Source organism: Lissotriton vulgaris, chromosome 11 (assembly GCF_964263255.1).
Source record: "Lissotriton vulgaris chromosome 11, aLisVul1.2, whole genome shotgun sequence".
Classification (NCBI taxonomy): Eukaryota; Metazoa; Chordata; class Amphibia; order Caudata; family Salamandridae; genus Lissotriton; species Lissotriton vulgaris.
In genome coordinates, this window is record NC_141699.1 from 75,767,868 (window position 1) to 75,786,201 (window position 18,334).

The window sequence follows — 18,334 nt, forward strand, 5'->3', positions numbered from 1 at the left end:
CCCAGTCCAAAGATCAGGGCTTTATCCATCACCGTTTTTTAGCTCACTGCACCATCCCAGCTCAGAACTTGGCTATATGCAAATTAGTCTGACCCTGGCCCAGTGCATCATGGGAACAGGGCAGACCAAACTACCAAGCCAATTCTTATACTGGGAAGGAAACAAGCTACCGGGGACCGGTTTCTGGCTTTTCAGCCGTCTTCGGCCCGGCTTGCTTGAATCCTGATGGTGCAATGAGCTAGGGACTCACATCTGAGTATACCCTTCCACGCTTATGGTGGACAAAAATGATTCAGAAAAGGGGGTGGTGATGAACAGAGTGTCTGAATTAAGCAGACCACTCTTACCCAGTCCAAAGATCAGGGCTTTATCCATCACCGTTTTTTAGCTCACTGCACCATCCCAGCTCAGAACTTGGCTATATGCAAATTAGTCTGACCCTGGCCCAGTGCATCATGGGAACAGGGCAGACCAAACTACCAAGCCAATTCTTATACTGGGAAGGAAACAAGCTACCGGGGACCGGTTTCTGGCATTTCAGCCGTCTTCGGCCCGGCTTGCTTGAATCCTGATGGTGCAATGAGCTAGGGACTCACATCTGAGTATACCCTTCCACGCTTATGGTGGACAAAAATGATTCAGAAAAGGGGGTGGTGATGAACAGAGTGTCTGAATTAAGCAGACCACTCTTACCCAGTCCAAAGATCAGGGCTTTATCCATCACCGTTTTTTAGCTCACTGCACCATCCCAGCTCAGAACTTGGCTATATGCAAATTAGTCTGACCCTGGCCCAGTGCATCATGGGAACAGGGCAGACCAAACTACCAAGCCAATTCTTATACTGGGAAGGAAACAAGCTACCGGGGACCGGTTTCTGGCATTTCAGCCGTCTTCGGCCCGGCTTGCTTGAATCCTGATGGTGCAATGAGCTAGGGACTCACATCTGAGTATACCCTTCCATGCTTATGGTGGACAAAAATGATTCAGAAAAGGGGGTGGTGATGAACAGAGTGTCTGAATTAAGCAGACCACTCTTACCCAGTCCAAAGATCAGGGCTTTATCCATCAGGTCAGGTCTGGTCATGGATAATATGCTTACGGTGATGGTTCCGCATGCAGTTGACACTCTCTTGAATCGAACAAAAACTCAACACTTGACGAGCGCAAGATTGTCCGGTTATGAGTTGACGCTTTTGGCAAGTCATATACAGATCAAGCGTTGTAATGTGCTGAATCCAGCGACATTGTTTCAGACTAATGTGGAATCAGATGATGTAGCACCACATGACTGTTATTTAAGAACTGAAGAAGAGAGGAAAGGTCGTATTGACCTGAAAAACACTCCATTGGTAGATCCCGATGGTACTTTGTATGTTGATGGTTCATGCTTTAAGTTGCCGAATGGTGATGTGACGACTGCGTATGCTGTAGTGACGTTGAGTACGGTTGTGGAAACTGCGAGATTGAGTCAGAATTCAGCGCAAGCGGCAGAGTTGATTGCGTTAACGAGAGCGTGTGTTTTGTCTAAAGGGAAGCGAGTGAATGTGTTTACTGACAGTCAGTATGCATTTGGCGTAGCCCATAGTTTTGGTCGATTGTGGAGAGAAAGATGATTTATGACATCGCATGGTACGAAGATCCAACACGGACAGCTCGTGAACGAGCTTTTGGATGCACTTACATTGCCTAAGCAGGTGGCAATCATTAAATGCAGCGCGCATCGAAAGGTTACGGATGATGTGGGTCGTGGTAACGCGTTTGCAGACGAGATTGCTAAGGAAACGGCCAAAAATTTGATGACTCGAATGTATGTTACGAGTTCTGTGAGGTGCCTGTCGGAGACTGGTATGTGTGAGGACACTGTGGAGAGTGTTAAAGCGATTCAGAATTAGGCTACCGAGATTGAAAAGACTAAGTGGAAAGAAAGCACTGGAAAGTTAGACGCGCATGGATGTTGGGTTGATTTGTCGGAATGTCAGAGGTGGATGTTACCGGATGCATATGTGCTTGCCGTTGTTACTATGGCCCACGGCTTGTCACATATTAGTGCGAAAGGTATATGTAAGTTGTTGTCTCCTGTATGGAAGAATGATGGGATTGCTAAGTGTGCTGAGAGAGTGGTTAAGAACTGGATGGTATGTTTGATGTATAATCCTGGTAAGGGCACCCCCACTCCACCTGGTCATTTTGCTCCTCCTACATGTCCCTTTGAAGTTATCCAATTGGACTTCATCCATATGGAGAGATGCAATAACCTGAAATATGTTTTGGTTGTGGTTTGCGCGTTCTCCAGATGGATCGAGGCCTATCCTCTTAAGGATAATACTGCCCTGTCTACAGCGAAAGTCCTACTGAAGGAATATTTTCCTCGGTATGGAATGCCACGGATCGTATGGTCGGATAACGGAAGTGAGTTTGTGGGAAGTGTGATGAAGAGTGTGTGTAAAGGCCTTGGAATACGTCAGAAATTCCATACCGCTAATCATCCTCAATCAGCGGGTTTAGTGGAGGGGTACAATGGTACTTTGAAACTGAAACTTGCCAAAATTCAAGCCACGACTGGTCTGTCATGGCCTGATGCACTGCCTCTAGCTCTCTTATCGACCAGTGCGACTGTGCACTCTCGAGTAGGGCTTAGCCCATATGAGATTGTGTTCGGCCGTCCTGCGAACATTTGGGGAGTCCCGAGGCCTAAACATTTTGACAGTCTTGAATATCCAATGTTGATTGACTATCTTTATGATCTGACTGCTAAATTGAGTTTGATTCATCAACAGGTTTTTGAAGCTCTACGGGCACAAACAGAGGGTCCTGGACATCGGCTCCAACCTGGTGACTGGGTTGTCACCAGGAATTTTGGGAGAAAACGTAATCTCGAGCCAAGATTTGTGGGACCTTATCAAGTTTTGCTGGCCCCAAGGACTGCAGTTCGGTTGGAAGGCAGGAAGAACTGGGTGCATGCCACCCATACGAAGAAGGTTCCACTTCCTTTGCCAGCAGAGACCTGGGTAAAAATTGGAATTGCCCCAACGGAGACCGAGGCCCTTCAACGCTACGTGCCGTTCAGTGATGCTCAACCTGTAGAGGACAATTTAGTTCAGTCAGATACACTTGTTGAATCGTCTGGAACTGTACCTTTGTCTTCGGCATTGGAGAATTCAAGTTCTGAACTGTCATCTGAACGATCGAACTCTGCTTTGCCATCTGAACAGTTATTTGAAGAGCAAACTCGACCTGGAAAAAGTCGATATTTTCTTCGATCGCGTGACAAGGACTAATAAAACCTTGTTTTTTCATTTTAACTTCACATTACCCCCTCACTGTTGCTACGAACATTGTGAACATTTGCATTTTTTCATTGATTTTGAGTTTTTCAATTCTTGTTCTATACATCACGTGTGTTCCTTTTCTGTACAGCTACGAGACCTGTATTAAAATTGACTGTTTATTTAATTAAAACCTATCATCCGGGTTGACCGTAGGGCCGTGCGGGTACCTCCTTCTGTTTAGCAGGTTTCTGACACTAGGTCGGTTACTTTTGTCGATTTCTGGGAACTCCTGGGAATTGATAATTGCTACTCAGAACGAAGTGCGTCAAGAACGTTACGGACGGTTTTTAGAGGATGGAGTTCTCTAAGCTGTCGGAAGTAGAGAGGATGTCGGCGCAAAGATCCAAACTGCATAAGGTTTTGCGAACAAAATGTTTTCTGTTTCAGGTATTCCTGCTGTTCCTGACTGTTTCTATGCTACTGGTGGGTGGAGTGTATTTTGGAATTTAGTCGTTATTGCCTTCCACTTCACCTATTTCTTCTTCTTCTCATGATCTGAATTCTATTTCCACTGTTTCTCCACATTCCTTTCATCTTCTGCCCCAACACGAACAGGTTAGACGTGCAGAATTTATGAACAACTCCTTTGTCCAACTTCTTCATCAACATCAATTGGTGATGAACACTACCAACTGTTGGGTGTGCGGGTTAATGCCACATACCATGGATAAGGGTATTCCGTATTTGGTTCTTCCTCACAGCTCCCAGGGGTCAGCTCGAGCATTTCAAACCATGTTCCGTAGTGCACTAGATTCCTTCCCCCGTCGAGAGCCACGCTCCACAGACCTTGGTCCTGGCCCGTACCACAAGTCTTTGGCGATAGCGATTGCTGACTTGGATAGAGATATTTTTGATGCATCGCTTATTCCAGAGGAAGAGGTGCGAGCATACAAGGATCTGAGTGAGGCTGAGTATAGTGTGTCAGTGGGTGATAGACAGCTTAAGAGCTCGTCTCCGATCTGGATCGTACCCCACCTCGGTAATTTCTGCTTGAAAGGTCTTGGTTATAATCCGAGAGCTCAGCTTGGGAAGAGTGCTTGTACTGAGACGTACGTTTTACCGATGCTCTCTTCCCCTGTCCTCCTAACTGCCAAGGGTACCTACTTTGTATGTTATGATCGCGCTTATACGTGGTTGCCCCGTGACTTCTCGGGCACCTGTTATATCGCGAATCTTTTGCCACCGACTTTCACAGTTGCCTCAGACTATCACCAGACTAGAGTTGTGAGAGGCGTTATTAGCAAAGAGGATATTGCCGGTCAAGAAGCAGGAGACTTCTTTAAGGGTTTCCTGCCGTTTTGGGGACCTATGATCAATAGTAGGAACCTGAGACAGTTGGCTCGTGTGGTAGAATCGACTGCTAACATAACTGCAAGTGCTCTTGGTAATCTGACAGCAGAGCTTCAGGCGGATAGACTTATGACGTTGCAGAACCGTATGGTTCTAGACGTTGTACTCGCAGATAGAGGTGGTGTGTGCAAGGTGATCCATTCGAGCTGCTGTATTTTCATTCCCGATAACGCTCCAACTGTTTATCAAGCCATCTCGAAGTTGCACAAGATCTCCGAGTCCATACACGTGGACGAAGGTGATTGGACGCTTCTTGGATGGTTTTGGGGTCTGATGTCGACTTGGGGTTGGAAGATTCTGATGATCGTAGGGGTTGTTGTGACGTTTCTGTTCACGTGTTGTCTTTGCGTGCAGTGTGGTCCTGCCTTATGTGGCCTCTGTGCTACAACGTGTATAAGAAGGCCATCTGTTACCAAAGAGACATTGATGGATAGAATAATGTTCCAGCAACAACTGAACGATCTGATGAATATCGAAATCGATTCGGATATCGACTAGTGCTTGCCTACATGAGGGCAAAAGGAGCGTCTGAGGTTCCGTGAGAATCGTAATGACGTTTTGGACTTGTTCGAATATGGATGAGTTTGGTATCTATGAACTGCAAATGACGAGTTTAGTGGGTGTACGCGTTTTCGCTACTCTGCTTTGCAGCGTTCGTCTTATTCGTGGGTTTCTCCATCTGAACCCACGGGTTCCATTTTAGATACGGCATCCATTTTGTTTCTTGCCCTCACGTAGTCGGCGAACGGACAGTGTTCGCTTCGTGACCCTGGGATTCCCAAGCCCTTGTGGAAGACGCATGTTCCTTTGAGTGTGTCTTTATGACTAGGGGGATGATACGGGAAAGGCAGATGGCTCCGCTCGAGGCTCATCTTGCTGTGCCGGTCTATTGTTTCAGCCTTGCATGCGCTAGGCTCGAATCCTTTGATCCTGTGATCACGCTTCCGATATTGCCCCCTACACTCTTTTCAATCTGTTGTCTGTCTTTGTCTCCCTTGCACCTGTTTCTGTCTCTTCTCTTAGCTCGTTTACGACTAGAGTGGAATGTGCTTTTACAGTTGGGAACCAGCGATGTTACTGTAATTATGTTCCGGGCTCTTAAAAACATGAATGCGACCCTTTTGAAGTTTACTGTGGGAACTGAGTTGTAACCTTTTGTTCACTATGTTGTGCAATGACGAAAAGGTGTATAAAAAGGAGCGATCCACGTTTGCAATTCGAAGCAGACTCTCAGAACCTACACGTGGTTGTACTTCTTGCGATCTCTGTATCCCTGCAGTAAATAAACGCTGATCTTTGACGCCAAAGGAAGTGTCCCGTGTCTCTGTGATTTGTACGCCGGAACAGGTAACCCACGAAGGTTTCAGGTGTTGTCCCCTGGCACCGCTGGGCCTTAGAATAGCCCAGTCCTTCAATCCACTGGTAGTGCTCCAGGCTGGGGATTCTTGGTTGTGATGGTCCATGTGAGCTCTACTAACCTGTAGCTTGCAGGGAGTCCACTCTTTAGTACTTTTCAAGCAAGTTTGATCCACAGGGCTGTAGTTCCAGACTGTGCAGCAGGCGCAGTGAGTCAGAGTGCAGTGCCTGGTTGGTGCAAATCAAACTTCCAGCATGGACCCTTCTTCTTCCTTGAGTTTCAAGCAGCAGATCTGTGAGGCGCTGCCCCCTCTCAGATACTTATTCAGTGTTCTCTGGGGTAAATGTAAATGGTTAAATGTAGTTGTCAGGTTAAGCGCTCCGCAGGATCTGCTTGCAGTGATATGCTCCACCTCCGGACCTCCCAAACACCTTGAATGTAAAAACACAAGGTATTCGAGCGATACGGTGAGGGAAAAACCCCAACAGAGGAAAACCCAGGGAGGGAAAGGAAGGGACAGCAGGGAAAACCCAGGGAGGGAAAGGAAGGGACAGCAGGGAAAGGAAGCTGTAAAACAAATAGAACAGATTAGTACACTTTCTAAGGCTACTCTCAGTAAGGTCTCACTAGAGCAGAATATCACCTGTGCTGTCTATGATTCATTCTCCAAACGACGGTACTCCCCCTTCCATCTGTTCCCTACATAACACAAGAAGCACAATTAGCATACATAGCTATAGCAACACACCAACCTATGTATATGCTATTCATGGACACAACATACCCCCAGAATGAAAACCCTCGTAGTAATGTTATCAAACATGCCAATTGAGTCTTGGCCTGTAATTTTGCTTCCTATATGACACAGGAGGGGAACGTGAACAAAAACCAGTGCTATATGGAGCGGGATCCTAGTTCAAAGCAACTTGTGTAGATTGCGCCATCTACACACACACAATGCCTTCTTTCCAATCCTCCACAGTTCAAACAAAAAGAAACCAAATACGGTGAGGTGTAGCTTACAAGCCACGACCGCCCGCCTTGGCACTTGTAATCCAAATAAAGATATTTAAACAACCGTCATATCTTCGTAACGGCAATGCGGGGAACTCCCCCTGCATTCCGCCACTTGCCTCGGACGCCCCTTCGCTCCAGGAGCAAATGTGAACCAAATCTGATCCTCTCCAGCCAGGGATAAACCACAACAAAACACTGTTCCAAAGGGAACATCAGGAACGTTAGCAATGCCCCCACAACACGAGCGCGCCGCGCTCCTCTAAATATACAGATGGGCAAGGTAATGTCTCATGTAAACGATACCCAAGCAGTTTGCCAGACGCTGGAAATCTTCCTCACTGCAGGCTCTCCATAGATGCATCCGGAGAAACGAGAGCAGCCGCTCCCGCTGAACAGAACAAATTACGAGCACCGCCCATACAGCCTGGCCGCGCTAAATCCGATCGGCGGCAAAGGCTCATGGGAATGGTAGTTTCTGGCCCGTTCACCCTGGGAACTGTAGTTTTGGCAGGCGCAAGGGCTAAACTCTGACAGTAGTGGTACTTGTATAGCGCACAAATCACCCATGAGGCATCTCGGCGCTTGTACGAATACCGCTGAGGAACCCTTCCTGGCCTTTCCCTGTGATGTGCCCACTCCTGGGCACCCCCAAGGTGAAGCCAGGCATCCTAGCGTTGTTGGGGCCGTTGTGGAGATAAAGCAAGCTATTGCCCAGAGTTGCAGAGTGGGACCCAAGATTAGAATAGGCACCGAGGCGAGATTTATCAGGTCCGAGGAAGTTGAGCCCAGGACCCGCCAAGGCGGAAATTGAACCATGGTCCCGGGCTAGACCTCTGCATCACGGTCTGCCGCTCTAACCATTGAGCCATACTTCTCCCACAGGAGGCACCCCTGTCCAATGAGATGCAGGGCAAAATACCAGAGCATGAAAGTGTGGCACAATGGTCTCCCAGAAAGCACTATTTCTCCAAAATTCAATATGGCTGAAGTCCCAGCAGAACGGCAAGAGTTGGCGAAACCAACCTCCAGAATGGCTCATCTCTATAGACTCCCTCTCACTGGCATCTGCACATTCCCTCCTTAAGCCTGCCATCTGGCTGGGTTCAGATGGTAGGGGCGTAAATGAAACTTGTTTCTTCTGCTAGTCTCCTCCTCCATTTGAAGATCATGGTTTACAACCCCTCTTCCTTGCTTTATCATTCCTATGCAGAAGAACCCTCACCTCCCAGAATGGCTTTCACCCCAGGGGCTGCGTATCACCTCAATAAATGCAGCCTGGCTAATCTACTAAACTCTGACCAATCAGGGCAGATCTCTGGAAGGATGAATTTCGACTTGCAGACAAAGTCTTATAATCTCGTCTGTGCATTTTAGGATAAATTCAACAATAGCATATTGTTGGATTTATCAGTACCATTCTAGTAAGTCCATGAATTATATTTTTCGGGTTTTCTTGGCAAGAATTGTTAGTTAATAACATCTTGCCATGTTAACCTATGTGGCTGGGGATCTGCAATATGGAAAATGAACTGGGCAATTTCTCCCACACCAGGGCTTATAAAACATCTTTTATAAAGACCCTGCCTATATTTGCAGGGCCCCCCACACCTGGAACACCTAGGAGATACTTTAGAGGTTCTAAAAAAGTAAAAATATTGCAGATCGATTTTGGGAAGCACCTTGCTACTATGTGGGAAGTGTAATGTGCACTTTCACTAAGCCCAGGGCATATAAAACCTATTTTATAAGGGTACTCCTTATATGTACCTGACCCTCCACCACTGGGGGACACCTTGGGGAGACCCTGGGGAGCACCTAATATGCCAGAATATAGTAGTTTATTAATTTGTAAGTGCCCCAAACACCAAAACGGAGCTTGATCACAATTGACCTGTTAAAGGCAGTCCTGCGACACAGGGATGCTTTTAAGCTGACCTCAGGCCTCAGCAGGGCACACATTCAAGTGCAGAAAGGGTTGTTGGCCTCTGAACTGCCAGGTCCTAATATATACTAGGAACTTATGGTAGTTTTGAGCCCCCTGTCCTATTATGTACTAGGGCCTTACAGGGGTGGTCATGCCGATCACTGGGGTAACCTAACCCATATTGGTGTATGTAAGTGTTTTCACTGTATTCTAAGTGTGTCATCAGCCTAGCACTGGTGCTGGGCCCGGTTAGGCAGAGCCCAGGGACAGTAGTAGTCCGTTAACACCAGTACCAGTCAGCAAAACATGGGGGGGGGGTGCCCAGGGCACAGGATGACTTTGCAACACTTGTAGTATAACATGCAGCCTCCTTTCTTACGGAGGGGTTATCCTTCCACAAAAAATACAGTGTCTTTTTAAATGCAAACGTAAACCATATCAGTATCTTAGTCATCTATAAAACAGGAGAGAAACCACTCTCCCACTCTTTAATATTTACCTACAATTCATTCTGAATCCACTTTGACCAGTATCCATTCAAAAATGTCTTCTAATGAATTAAAAGGCTTGAAAGAAATCGGCCTAGTGAAAGTCTAAGTAGTGGCAGAATCATCTGATGAGAAACTGTAAGGGGCAAAGTAAATAATAATATGAGGTGGTATCAGTTGCTTTCAGACAGATTTATGGAATAAAATCCAATATATCAATACTGGATACAGAAAACAAGTTAAATAGTCTAGCATCTTTATGAAGAATGCATGTTCCAACCAGGGGATAGATAAGCTACTAGGTCTGTTTTTAACGCTCTCTCAAAAATAACCACAGTTTATTGCAGGATCACATTTTTTAAAATAGCTCTATGAAATCTCATTCACCTTTAAATATGCAGTATGAAAAGAAGCCTCAGAGCACAACCCAATTCCTTGCATGGTGCAAACTTCGAAAGAATGCTATTATTTGGCCAGTGGGTACTGTATTTCACCCCTTCCTTTCTCCATGGAAGTAACCATATTATTTCAGATGATTGCCCAAGATGTCCTGAACCTGTGAATTAGATACATATGATTTGGACATATGTATCTATTTGGGCCTGGGTACTTATTGTGATTGCTGTAGTATTTGTTTTCTTCTATAGTTCAAAGATATGTGTTTCATTTATTTAAGTCTTATTTTGCTTCATTGCTTTCAGCCTCCTGCAGTGCGGAAGACAAGTACAAGATGTGGGTGAGACATAGATATAACAGCTGTGTGGCCTCGCTGACGGATCTTTTGGACCATAATTCGTTTCAAGTGCAGGTGTGTCTGAATGTTACGAGTTTTTTGTGGTACTATTTTTGAGCGCTCTGAACATGAGATATTCCAATTTCTCTAAAATTAGCTTTCTTGTTAAGTGAATCAACCGAAGAAATGACATCGCCTTTAAGCACAGTCACTATTTTTTCATTGGCATTTGTGGTGCCATGTCTATATTAGCCACCTTTTGACCTGCTCATTAGAAGATAACATTTATGATCAGAGTACATGTAATATCTGTAGAAATGTTTTTTCTGATTTTGACATATCTCCGAAGTGGCTGTTCATGAGCCTAGTTCATGGGCTGGTATTGTCTGTTTTGCATTTTAGTGCAGTTAGGGTAGGACTAATTAGACCTTCAATGTGCGTGCTACTAGGACATCCTTTACTGCGGAGGAGTGAGTAGCGATAGGGACTCCTCAAAACAAGCAATCTAGGATCCTGTTGATTTTCCCTTCTTTTTCTTCTGCTCTGAAAGGAATTGGCCCTGTGCACCCTGATGAAGTTTGTACAGTTGGAAGGGAAGTACCCTTTGCAGAAAGCAAGGTTGGAGCACCACTGTCACTTTCCGCGGCAGCTTTTGAAGGTAAGCTTGATGGTCAATTGCTGGTCTCTGGGCTGTATGAGTTGCAACCATGACTTCCTCAGGTAGTCGCTTATTCTCTTGATGTATTTCATTTTAACCTGTTTGTTGGAATAGTCCTTGTAGGAAGGTACATCCTGACTATGGTTGCCCCCAACTTTTTGCCCTGTGTTTTAGCTGGTTTTGGACATAGTCGACCTGGGACCCTGCCAATCAGGACCCCAGGCCTGCTGCTCTCTCTTTAAAATGGATTCCATGTACCCTAGGTACATTTCCAATTGGTACTGGGCCACCTTATCAGACTCTGTAACTCAGGGCATAGGTGTACCCAGGGCCGCCAGGGGCTGCAGCATGTATTATGCCACCCCTGGCTGGCCTCCTAAATTTGACACAACTGGCTGCGTGACAGCTGGGGCGAAGTCGTGTACACACACTTTGCTTTAGATATAGTAGCACTATATCTAACCATACAATGGACACTCGAGTTCCTATCAGTCACTCCTATGGCAGGCCTTGACAATCCTGAAGGCAGAGTGCGTGGGCTCGTGTGAACTAGGCTCTGGCCCGAGCCGAGCCCGGTTGCAGCTTGCGGAATCAAGACCCAATGGCTGTTCCATGATAACGCGTACCATATCGGTAACTTCGGTGTCGCGTTATCAAGGCATGTCGAGTAAGGTGTCATACGAATCGGGGTGCTGCCCTCTCACCAATTCTGGCGATGAGGTTAGCATCCCACCCTTCTAGAGGGACACGACATGTACGTAACTGTGAACCCCGGTTAAAGTTAACTGAAGCCTCAGCTCCACAAAATGGATGCTGCCACCACAGACACGAGTCTGACCTCCTGCTGCTGGGAGTCCTTCCAGCGAGGAGCACTTGGACAAAGGGTTTCCCGTCGAGGGCGGTGTTCGCACCGTCCCAGACAGGGTTTGTGTATTCTGGGTAGGTAGGGCTTTGGTGAGAAGGTGACTGCGGAGTGGCACCCCGGTGCTCACTACGCATCTGCCGGTTAGAACCAGTTCCAGGGGCGACGGCCCTGGCCTGGGGAAAGTCCGGCAGGGGAGAGGGGCGTAACTACCCCCCTTCCTGGTCCCACCCTTAGGGCAGGACCTAGTCATGTACCCACCCCTTTCTTTAGAATAAAGACCGGAGCGGGGACCCTTCCAAATTAGATCATCTTTGATTCAAGAACTACTTTCTACGAAAGGACATTCAAGACTCTTCTCAAGATTTCTCCCTTGTGACTAAGGAGTAGTCACCCTGCATCAGCGGGCACCAACTAAGAACTCTGCGGTTTGCTGTAAGACCTTCCTCAAGGAATCCGACGGCCCAGCTCGACGAGAACCGGCTTCCCTGGCACCTCTGACCTCTACCCACGTCATCAGCTCAGCTGTGATCTGTGGGTGCGTCGAGACCTCGAGGGACCGGCCATCATCAGAACCTGCACGCTCTTAACGCCAGCACGACCATCGAGGTAACTCTCTGGTGAGTGCTCTGGGGTCCGAGAAGCCCCGACCCTGAGCCGCTCCAGCACCGAAGTGCAGTCTCCCAGCATCTCCACGATCTGCGTGGGGCCCTTCTGCTCGCTGCTCAGCACGTTGTCTGGTCACTAGCCGCTGGCTTGTGTCCTTCTGCGACGACATCCGAGGATCATCACTGCTGGTCTGGTTGCTCCAGACTGGCCCTTGCTTCCATCTTTGCGAGAAGCACCCCGGACCCTCCTGGTCCACTCAAGACACCATCTTAGGCCTACCACGTGGCCCTGAGAACTGCCAAGGCTTGTTGCCCCATCCTGGGCCCAGCGACGCCGACAGCATCATCCTTCGTGGGACAGCTCGCACCTCCGCCGTGGTCGCCGACAACGCCTCCTGGTCCGTGAGACTGCAGAGCCTAGCGTCGCCCACTCATCTGGTCGAGGTGACGGCCAACCGGTGCCTTCCTGGTACCCTCTGACTACTGGCTAGTAGTACGAACTTGGTCCCCTCTGCTTTCAGGTTTCATCAATCTCCGATCCAGGCTTGGATCTCTACGAACTATTCAGCACTGGTCGCCGGCCAGCAACTCCTTTTCTTCCGGCTCCTGGCTCGTCAGCGAAGACCCCGACGCCTGTAAGACTTGTGCAGCCGCAGCCCTCGTGGCTAGGTAACTCGGCATTTCGGTGCCTGCATAGCCTCCTTACTCTAGGGTCCCGAGTCCCTCGCTTCCGACTTGCCTTATCGGGTCCGCCCGAGACCTTAATCTTTCCGTGTCTTCGGACACTTGTTTTAATTGTGCACTTGAAGTATTTGCTAAAGAGATTTGGTTTGTGCTTAGTACCCTGTCCTCATAAAGAGTACAGGGCTGTTGTGATTCTTAATAAATATACTGTTTATTTTCATAACACTTGTGTGGTGTCCTTTCACTGGGTGTTCAAGGGGTACATGTGTGGTAAACAGCTGGCTTAACACGCCCTCTCGAGTCTTAAGCCTTAGACTGCTCGTATCCACGCTACTAGGATAGCTGGTCTATAGGTTGACTTACAACCAAACACCATAAGGGTCGTTGGAACGATACATAGCGGTCGCTAGAATAGCGAACGTTGCATATCGGGCCAACTTCTCACATTGGTGAGCAGCGGTTGGGATTTGAGCTTGCTGTTGTTTTACCACACGTATCCTAAGAACATCTTGTTGAAAGATCGCACAAGTACTATTAGTACATATAACTAAAGCTTAGAATACTCTGAGTTCTACTGAACCAGCTGTTGTAGCTCCTCAAGGCTTAGCACACCTTGGCTACAACTCTTAGCAAGGGAACAGTAGGTAAACATGTAGTGTAGGTAGGTGCATCACTTACACCACACTAGAAGCAGTATGTCGGACAAAGGAGGAAACTCTGGGTCTCCCCTTGTGTCAGTTGACCCTCCACAGGTCATCCCTTCAGGATATACTGTGCTGAACTTCAAGGAGTTACGACAGCTGTGTCACTCCAGGAAGATCAAGCAGGGGTCTAACCCCACAACGTCCTTTCTGATTGGTCTCTTGGAGACTTATGATGCCAGAAGGGCTGAGAAACTTCTTAGCTCTTCTAATCCAGAAGGAGACATGCCTCCCCTCGAGGGAACCAGAGACGATCCTGACCTCATCCACCTCGCAACTGAGAACGAAGATGTGGAGGATGATGAGGATGAGGATCCCTCTGGGGATGAGGCAGATAAGGGACAGGTAGAAGTCGTTAGACTAAGCAGGTCCAACTTAAGCAAACAGGATAGTGGTACTGGGGGACCCCCGGCGCTACTGTCAGGTCCGCTTAACATTGGGAATGGACGAGCCCGATCTCTGTCAAGAGACTCTGGCAGATCCCTTCGAACCAATGGCTCTCACAACTCTTCTCAGAGAGGGATGACGTCCCCTCAGAGGAGAGTGTACGAAGCTAAGGAAAGGGCAGCTAATCTGAGGATCGAAAGGGAAGAACTTGCCCTGGCCAAAGAAAGGCTTGCCTTTGCGAGAGAGCAACAGTTAAGTGGGGTAGTCCCCACTGGTGGCAGCAATGTACCTAGCAATAGGGAAAAGAGTTTCGATACGAAACACCTTGGTAAGATAGTGCCCCCCTTTAAACAAGGGGACGACATCCACAAATGGATTACTGCTTTGGAGAGGGCCTGCACTGTGCAAGGTGTTCCCCAGAGTCAGTGGGCAGCTATCTTGTGGCTCTCCTTTGAAGGTAAAGGAAGAGACAAGCTCCTCACCACAAGGGTGGAGGATGCTAACAATTACCAAATCTTGAAGAATGTACTGATTGATGGGTTTGGTTTAACCACTGAACAATACAGGATGCTGTTCAGAGACACCCAGAAAACTCAGTCTCAAGATTGGACTGACTTTGTTGATTGTGCCACTAAGGCTTTTGAAGGCTGGCTACTGGGTAGTAAGGTTACTGATTTTAAAGGATTGTATAATCTAATTATGAGGGAGCAAATCTTAAATAATTGTCAGAACCAGCTATTACATCAGCACCTGGTAGACTCTGAGTTGACCTCTCCACAGGAATTGGGTAAGAGGGCAGACAAATGGGTCAGAACCAGGGTTAGGCCTAAAAACCAGGGTGGTGACCAGAAAAAGGAATCGACCAAGCCTCAAGAGAAGGGTGGGGATAAATCCACAGAGAAGACTTCCCAAGGGCCCCAAAACTCCAACAAGGGTGGTGGGTCCCAGAACACTCCTTCAGAACAGAAGAAACCTTATTGCCATACCTGTAAACAGGTGGGCCATTACAAAAGTGATGCCAAGTGCCCTAAAAATAGCAATAAGGAAAACATACCCCCAAGTAACACTCCCAGACCTCCTGTTACCACTAGTGGTAATCCCCCAGGTGGTGGGAGTGCCCCCAAGAATGTGGTGGGCATTACTTTGGGTCAGCAGGAGGACTATGGCCTAGCCAGGTTCCCTGACCACACTCTTGTCTGTGAGACTGGCATGGGGTTTGCCAACTTCGCTACTGGACCCCACATTCTGGGGAAGTATAGACAAGAAGTTTTAGTGAATGGTCAGAAAGTTGAGGCATTCAGAGACACAGGGGCCAGCCTCACCATGGTGAGTGACCATCTGGTCCCCTCTGCTCAACTGACCCCTGGTTTTACTTACCAGGTGACCGACATTCATGGAGTGAAGAGAAGGCATCCCATGGCAGTAGTCAAGCTCAGCTGGGGTAATGTCACAGGGCCCATGAGAGTGGCCGTGACAGATAACCTACCTGTAGATTGCTTACTGGGGAATGACATGGAACTCTCAGCATGGGCTGAGGTGGAGCAAGAAACTCACTCCCGAATGATAGGCCTATCCAGACAGGTTAGTGGGGCAGTAATAGCTACAGCCCCAGCCCAAGCACCATTCCTCCCTGAAAAGGTTGGAAGGGCAGTGGTAGCCACTGCCCAGGCTCAGACAGACTTTCCAGAACAGGATAGGAGGGCTGTGACAGTCACAGCCCAAACACAAACTGAGTGCCCTCCTGAAGAGGTTGGCAAGGTTGAAATGGTCTCAGCCTCTACTCAAACAGATAGTGAGGGTGTGAAGCCTGAAACAATGGATCACTCCACTCAAACAGAGAGCATTGAGGAGGAAGAAGAGTCTTCCCCCTCCCAGACACTAGGTGAGAGCCAGCCTCCTCAGGGAACTGACTCTACCCCTGTTGAAGGAACTGCCCCAGAGGTAGTCAGGCCTAGCCTGGCAGAGCCCCTGATGACAGTGGACCCTTCCCAGGTGGGACCCAGTCTGGAGCAGGTAACCTGCACCTCTCTACCCTGTCTCAGTCAGCCCAGGGCTGAAGAGATTAGGGAGGCCAGTGGTGGACCCCAAAGGGCCCCCTGTCCAAAAGAACCCCTTAATCAGCAGATTAGGATCACTGAAGCTGGTAAACCTAGCCAAGTGAAAATAGAACAGACTCCTGAGGGATCCCCCTTAAAAGTAGTTAGGGAACTCCCACAGCTGGACACTGTTGGGCACAGCCAAACATGGGGCCTAAAAACCCCAGACCTGACCTGTCCCTCCAGTAAGCCAAACAGAGGGACTCAGCCTCCAGCTTTAGGTAGCCAGAGGTTGACCCTGAGAGCTCAGTGCATCTCAGCTAAAGAAAGGAAGGCACACATGATGAATGGTGATTGGAGGAAGTTGAGCCCAAAGGCAGAGGAGCCTAACTTCAGTACTCCATCCCAGCATCAGCCTTCTTCTTTCCCAAGACACACCAGAGACAGAGATTCCCTATGGTGGAGACCCTCAGATACCCTTAGGGTGAGGGGTTGCCTAGTGGACCATGACACAGGGGGAAACCAAGCCAGAGCTGGTCCTTCCTTATATGGCCACTTAGGTAATAGAGGCTTACCTGGACAAGGATAGCCTTATCTCCTTTCGTTTGGGGGGGGGGGGGTTGTGTAGGAAGGTACATCCTGACTATGGTTGCCCCCAACTTTTTGCCCTGTGTTTTAGCTGGTTTTGGACATAGTCGACCTGGGACCCTGCCAATCAGGACCCCAGGCCTGCTGCTCTCTCTTTAAAATGGATTCCATGTACCCTAGGTACATTTCCAATTGGTACTGGGCCACCTTATCAGACTCTGTAACTCAGGGCATAGGTGTACCCAGGGCCGCCAGGGGCTGCAGCATGTATTATGCCACCCCTGGCTGGCCTCCTAAATTTGACACAACTGGCTGCGTGACAGCTGGGGCGAAGTCGTGTACACACACTTTGCTTTAGATATAGTAGCACTATATCTAACCATACAATGGACACTCTAGTTCCTATCAGTCACTCCTATGGCAGGCCTTGACAATCCTGAAGGCAGAGTGCGTGGGCTCGTGTGAACTAGGCTCTGGCCCGAGCCGAGCCCGGTTGCAGCTTGCGGAATCAAGACCCAATGGCTGTTCCATGATAACGCGTACCATATCGGTAACTTCGATGTCGCGTTATCAAGGCATGTCGAGTAAGGTGTCATACGAATCGGGGTGCTGCCCTCTCACCAATTCTGGCGATGAGGTTAGCATCCCACCCTTCTAGAGGGACACGACATGTACGTAACTGTGAACCCCGGTTAAAGTTAACTGAAGCCTCAGCTCCACAAAATGGATGCTGCCACCACAGACACGAGTCTGACCTCCTGCTGCTGGGAGTCCTTCCAGCGAGGAGCACTTGGACAAAGGGTTTCCCGTCGAGGGCGGTGTTCGCACCGTCCCAGACAGGGTTTGTGTATTCTGGGTAGGTAGGGCTTTGGTGAGAAGGTGACTGCGGAGTGGCACCCCGGTGCTCACTACGCATCTGCCGGTTAGAACCAGTTCCAGGGGCGACGGCCCTGGCCTGGGGAAAGTCCGGCAGGGGAGAGGGGCGTAACTACCCCCCTTCCTGGTCCCACCCTTAGGGCAGGACCTAGTCATGTACCCACCCCTTTCTTTAGAATAAAGACCGGAGCGGGGACCCTTCCAAATTAGATCATCTTTGATTCAAGAACTACTTTCTACGAAAGGACATTCAAGACTCTTCTCAAGATTTCTCCCTTGTGACTAAGGAGTAGTCACCCTGCATCAGCGGGCACCAACTAAGAACTCTGCGGTTTGCTGTAAGTCCTTCCTCAAGGAATCCGACGGCCCAGCTCGACGAGAACCGGCTTCCCTGGCACCTCTGACCTCTACCCACGTCATCAGCTCAGCTGTGATCTGTGGGTGCGACGAGACCTCGAGGGACCGGCCATCATCAGAACCTGCACGCTCTTAACGCCAGCACGACCATCGAGGTAACTCTCTGGTGAGTGCTCTGGGGTCCGAGAAGCCCCGACCCTGAGCCGCTCCAGCACCGAAGTGCAGTCTCCCAGCATCTCCACGATCTGCGTGGGGCCCTTCTGCTCGCTGCTCAGCACGTTGTCTGGTCACTAGCCGCTGGCTTGTGTCCTTCTGCGACGACATCCGAGGATCATCACTGCTGGTCTGGTTGCTCCAGACTGGCCCTTGCTTCCATCT

At 48.7% G+C, this 18,334-nt stretch overlaps 1 protein-coding gene across 1 annotated transcript in view; it reads left to right on the forward strand.

The window, feature by feature from the left end:
* The window catches only part of NOC4L (nucleolar complex associated 4 homolog), a 155,670-nt gene that overhangs the window by 66,951 nt on the left and 70,385 nt on the right, over positions 1-18,334 (forward strand). Inside the window, exons 3-4 of the mRNA XM_086942729.1 lie at positions 10,168-10,274; positions 10,750-10,857. Coding sequence (XP_086798855.1) covers positions 10,168-10,274; positions 10,750-10,857 — 215 coding nt within the window. The remainder of the gene's footprint in view (positions 1-10,167; positions 10,275-10,749; positions 10,858-18,334) is intronic.